The sequence below is a fragment of the Pecten maximus genome, chromosome 2 (assembly GCF_902652985.1).
Source record: "Pecten maximus chromosome 2, xPecMax1.1, whole genome shotgun sequence".
Taxonomy (NCBI): Eukaryota; Metazoa; Mollusca; class Bivalvia; order Pectinida; family Pectinidae; genus Pecten; species Pecten maximus.
Genome location: NC_047016.1, coordinates 49171450 through 49177449, shown reverse-complemented (window position 1 = coordinate 49177449; position 6000 = coordinate 49171450). Strand labels below are relative to the sequence as shown.

The 6000-nt window shown below is 34.4% G+C and overlaps 1 protein-coding gene across 1 annotated transcript in view; it reads right to left on the bottom strand.

The window, feature by feature from the left end:
* Window positions 1–904: 904 nt before the first annotated feature.
* Window positions 905–6000, bottom strand: part of LOC117322348 (NXPE family member 3-like) — a 29024-nt gene continuing 23928 nt past the window's right edge. The window contains exons 4-6 of the mRNA XM_033877210.1: window positions 4552–5232; window positions 2867–2916; window positions 905–2028 (exon numbers count right to left, since the gene is read on the bottom strand). Coding sequence (XP_033733101.1) covers window positions 1232–2028; window positions 2867–2916; window positions 4552–5232 — 1528 coding nt within the window. The 3' untranslated portion in view covers window positions 905–1231. The remainder of the gene's footprint in view (window positions 2029–2866; window positions 2917–4551; window positions 5233–6000) is intronic.

The window sequence follows — 6000 nt, the reverse complement described above, 5'->3', positions numbered from 1 at the left end:
ACTCTGTAAATACACTGTCCATACATACAACTGTAATTCATGTGTAATTGTAAATATATTGTTAATGACGTCATTTATCTTGGTTAGTTAATCTTAATCGCATGGCTATTTTCATTTCATCTTTTATAATATTAGTCGCAATAAAAAAAAGTACCTTGTATGTCAAATATTTAACAATGGTATTATCATTTATGATATTTGATTACAAATTAAAATCCCCGAGTGATGATTCACTTCTGTTTGAAACCAAACCCGTTTCAATCAGAATGGAAGGCAAATTGCATGTAACGTAATCTGTTTACAGCGTTTGCACATGCCCTCAAGGCACAAGTAATTATCAATATATATATAAATGTTTCCAATGAATCATCCCAGTACAGATATACCCAAGTATTTACTTAGTTTTGTTGATAACGTAAACATTTTCTGATTATTTATTGGAAGTCTTCTTGATTAAAAGGAGTAGAGATATAGTCTTAATAAAAAAAAATTTATTTTAAGCCAAATGTGTAGAAGCCAGTGAGTTTGGTAGGCAGGGTTTCCTGCTCTCTTTACTATTAATTTTAAAACTACTTTCATGAGTGTTCATGATAATACTTTTTGCCTTAAATCTGGTAAAATAATATTTCATTTTAAGGCCTTATGCTCTCCTTTATATTAATTAATCCTAGAAATGATCTTTGTTGTGATAGATATATGTTTATTATTTGAATGAAGCAACACGTGTGTTGTGCATTTCGTGGAGAAACTCGCTAAAGGACACGGTTTTAAACGGTATCTTTGTTCATGTTGTAGGTGATGAAACTGTTAGATCTCACATATAAATAGCACCCACCCCCCCACCACCCCCCCCCCCCCCCCACCCCCCCCCCCACCAACACCAACACCAACACCCCCTCCCCACCCTACTACTCTTACCGTTTTTTATTGGAAGTCTACGGATCCAGTTTGCCTGGAAATATATTTGCTTCTAAATAGCCCGTATTAAAAGCGACGACATATCGTCAACGCAGCGAGAATGATTGGCACAGAGATGTGTTCGCCACACTAGAATACGGGACAGTAGTATGGGGACCACAAACACCGAGGCAGAATAAACAAGCTAGTAAATAATTAAAAGCAGCTCTTTTTGCTTCCATAAACAATTGAATGATATTAAAATATTAAAACACGCACCGTTGGTTATGCCAGAATAGACCTGAGTAGACCTATTTAATTCTTCACTGAATCATTATTTACAAATAAATGAAAACGCGAAATTAACCATTATTGGATCTAATGCAGGTTTCGGATGTATGTCAAAATTTTCATTCGCTATAGTTGCATCCCATTGATCGATAAAATATACTTTATCCTGCAAATCTTTGAATTCCTCGTACAGAATTTGTCTGTAAATTCTACTGATATAGTCGAATGGTTCGACAAAGAATTTATGTGTGTAAGAGTGGGGACCCTTTACCAGAATTTTAGAATGAGGAGAACGTTTCAAAAGACGCACTACAGCATGTTTGGCACTCGTCACATGCTCTCTATACTGCTGTGGAGTTGTTCTCGTCAAATGAGCATACCAATGTAATATGAGAATGATACTTCTTTGCTTAGGCAAATTGTCTATTCTTGAAGCTACAGACCGGAAGTTGTTTTTGTTTTGTTCGATTCTTTCAGAACCGTAGAAGGGAATTTCGTGTGGTGTCCAATATAATGATAGCGATTTTTTATTGTTTCCTGCTTCAGCAAATTTCTGCCATGCTTTGTCCTTAATTTCATGACGTCCATCGGATATAGTTAGATTTAACAGCTTGGTCAAAGGAACATACCAATTCCTTGTGGTGGAGTCACCTGTCATGAGTACCGGCCGATTCTTTAAACACTTGGCGTATGATTCATACTTCCATGAGATTGAAGGTTTGCAGATTAACGGTCGCCATTTACCCTTGTAGAAGTAGCCAGTCGGGTTAGATGTGTGCCAAGTTAGGTTACTGCTGACGTCATGGCAGGGAATATCAGACTCTCCTGTATTACCAGAACCTATATTGAAAAAGTAAATATTTTAGACAAGAAAATCACTCAAGTATTTGGGAGCTTTATTTTCTAGATCTATTCAATATTAAGATTCACTTTTCAGAGTTAGATTCCTGCTCATGTCATATCTTAATAATGTTTACTATGAATTGATATTTGTTTCTACAGATTTTTTAAAAGTAGTACCAAAAACAATCGATATCATAAACGAAAAAAAAAAGTCAAAGAAACATCCCTATCGAATGTATTTTTCATTTTAACAAACCTTCTTAGTGCATAGACTGAAATAAATAAATTTATGAAAAAAAATAATTCAAAGTTTAAACTTAAGTCTTATTACTATATATAGACAATCGAAGATCATTTTAACGATGTTTCTTGTCAATATCTTTAGCATATTTACGACTAAATTGATAGATCACGTGCTTCGCCATATACCCTCTCTAGGTACATATTAAGAAAATTACTTAGAAGAAAAATTCGAAAAAATAAAAGTCTGCTTTCTAAACCAAAACTTAATATGGTGTCCCCAACCTTAAACAACCCATGCGACTGGAAGTTTTTGTCTTGTATTGGGTATGATGAACTTCGTTTTGAATATATTATCATTTACATAAAATAAGAAGTAACACTATTGTGAAATATGACTTGAAGTTTTTGTCTAACATGGAGTATGAGGTATTTTCTCATGAATATGTAATCATGTTCTCAAAATGCAAAGTAAAACTATTGTGAAAAATGATGTGAATCTTAAAATGAATCATCTATTGGAGAAGCGCCAGATAAATATGGCCACTTATCTATTATTTGCACAATATAGTGTGCAAACAAATTATTTACTTACCAGCTAATACCTTCACCTTCCCTACTTTCTTTCTGATATACTTATTCCGCCTGAAACATGCAAACATTGAAATGAAACATAGTATTTCAATAAAACTTAATATTACATTATCAATATCGAATCCAAAACATAGTCTTATGTTGATTGTTTGGAGTGAATCAGAAAAAAAACTTTATGTCGTTGGCATAACATCGTACTTAATGCTATGACGTAAGGCTTTTTTTTTTTACAGCTATTTAAAATTGAATCTTCATCAAACGATTTAAATAATTATCTTTGTAACCACATTCAAATAATAGTGGGGCATACTTCAACTGTTTTTGCCATTCAACGCAAAATTGCTTTCTTACGACGAGACCAACAACAATTACATTACAAACATAGCAATATCAAAATCCTTATTCTGACTCAAAATCGAATATACGATGGCATGATATGAACAAAAAAAAGTAGATTTTTTCATAGAGATCCTTGAAAGTGTACAAGGAGAATGAGACCAGGTGTTTTGGATGGCAAACGTCTTCTGTTTCATCGACGACACACGCCATACAGATCTAGGTCAAATCTAGGTTAGGTAACATTCACAAAACACTAGGCATTTCAAAAAGAATCGTACCTGTCTGACCTGACACTGGGTAAGAAAATAAAATATTGTGTTGACCATAAAACTTCTCCGAGGTATTCATAAAATTTACTGACGTTAGTGGTATTCCGGCACATAAATCGTTATGATAGGAACAAGCACTTGGCTGTCATGCACATTTGTAGGTAATAAAAGCAGGAAAGTTCTCTAGAACTGAAAAATGAACAATTGGGGAACTGAAATCCTCATACGTATCATAGAGTTTGTTAGGCGGGTAAGTAATCGATGTAATGAGGTAGACTCTAGTATCTTTGATTTCAAGCTTTAAAGACTATAGTCTACTATGGTCAATGAGGATTTTGAAATGTAAACTTTTTAATATACCTATAAGTGACATTGTGGAACTTTTGCTGATAAGGTCTTCATTAAAAACAGCCTCGTATGAAAATAAAATCAAAGTTGGCCAACAGAGGGACACAAAATGGTTTAGCTTGTAAACCTTTAGTTTGTTGAAAGATCTGATTTCCAGATTCAACAACGATTTTGTTGATAAGAAATGCATTCATTCTAGAGATTTTATCTTCGGAATATTTCACATAGGCCCTTGTCGAATAGTTAACATCAATGAATTTATAACGCCTTTCATGGAAAAGCATGTTCTTATCACAAGATGGGGAATGCTCACGCAAAATATGATAGAAGGAAATAACTTTAATTCTCTTTCTGAAGCAAACAATATGCCCATTCTGGTACTAAGAAGTTTGGCCGATCGATGTGTTCAGCAGTTACGCAATCCAGCATTAAAGAGGTTTTTTTATACAGAACCTGTTAAGAATAGGAATGGCAGTGGTATTTTCTCAAGCTAGGCCACTTGGGTTCAATTGCCTCATCGTGAACATATATTGAGAAAATTGATATAAACTCACTGTAAGTTATTTGGATTTGTAACTGCTGTGAAATTAAATAAAGCTATTATTCTATGACGAATTGTACTAGCAATTTACTGATTTCTCACTTTGCGAAATATACATGCTGAATATTTCCTGATATATAATTTAGTATATCAATTCATTGATTCTAGATGAAGGTAAAATTTACTTACATTAGTGATATGTTCTTCGCGTTGCAGGAGTAGCTAGAAGATGCTGCATACAAAACCCAATCTTTACAATCCATATGTTTTGGTTTACCACAGAAAAAGGAAAAATTGAAGTTCTGGGTTGTAAAGTTGCAGTAATCTGTTATCTTTGGAATATTTGGCATGATGCTACATAATGTGACCTCTGTCAACTTTCCTTTCATGAATCTTGCTCGAAGAAACTTGATCAAGCCATATTTATGCACAATATTCATGAAAACTCCAATATGTTCCTTTGTATTTGCAATAGAAAACATCAACTCTGGATTGCCGGTCCACATAGCTTTAACAATTCCTGTATATGATCCGTTACCATGGTCGAATACATATCCAGAAACAGATGCATGACGGGAAGGTTCTCGAAGCCACACCCTGAGCATGTCACCTCCGCGAGTTGATCGCTCGCCTCTACCGTTGTACAAATCAATGTCGACAATGACGTCATCTCCAATGTTTACCTCAGATTTGCCATTCCTAATGATTATCACTGATGTTGAAATATTCACCAATGACAAATAGTCCTTTAAATCAGTTAACTTCATATACGTATCGAGTCTTTCTAACGCGTGCTTTGGTAAGGTCCGGCGTATATCAGTTTCGTATTCTTTCTTCGTTAATTCTTCTTGTAGCTTTTCTTTGTCTACCCTTGAAAAGTTAAAGGATAATTCGTTATTTTAAATCTTAAGGAGGATTAAACCAAGCTTATATATGTGCAGTTTTTATCGTAGTTCTACAGGAACTACACCTTTCTCCAGTTTTATTTGATATAAACATATACACTTTAAATACAAATAAACTTTTTCGGAAATTTAAACCAGACAATCTGGTCCGTCACCTCATCTATATCTACGTACCATCTACTGCTATGATAAGCAATGGTGACAATACAATCGTAGTATCACATGACTGTTAGCGTATTTAAAATTAATGTTTTAATAAGGCATATCGTAATTAGGTCTTTCTGTATGTTTGCAGCCAGCAAAGGCACCTTAAACACTGCCGATTTTTTATGAACGAATATACAATGCTATGTATATATATTCTAGGAATCCATTGCAATTGATATCAAATTAGATAAGCAAAAATCAGAAAAACCAGAAACTAAAGACAACATAAATATACACATTTATCTAAAATATCTAAAATCAGTAAACACACATCTAACCACTGATAAACCACACCACGTGACAACAGAAACTCAAGTATAAACATAAATCGTACACTAACTGTCAAGGTCATCCCACAGACGGAGTAGCCGCCATAATTGTGTGTAACTTTCTATCTTCCGTATTCTGAAGATTGTTCCATATGCGGGATGTGTCGTATCTGAAAGACCTCGTATGTATACCGTACCTGGTTGTGTCTATCCTGGGCAGTTGTGCTGCACTCCCTATCGTGAAAATATATGCACAA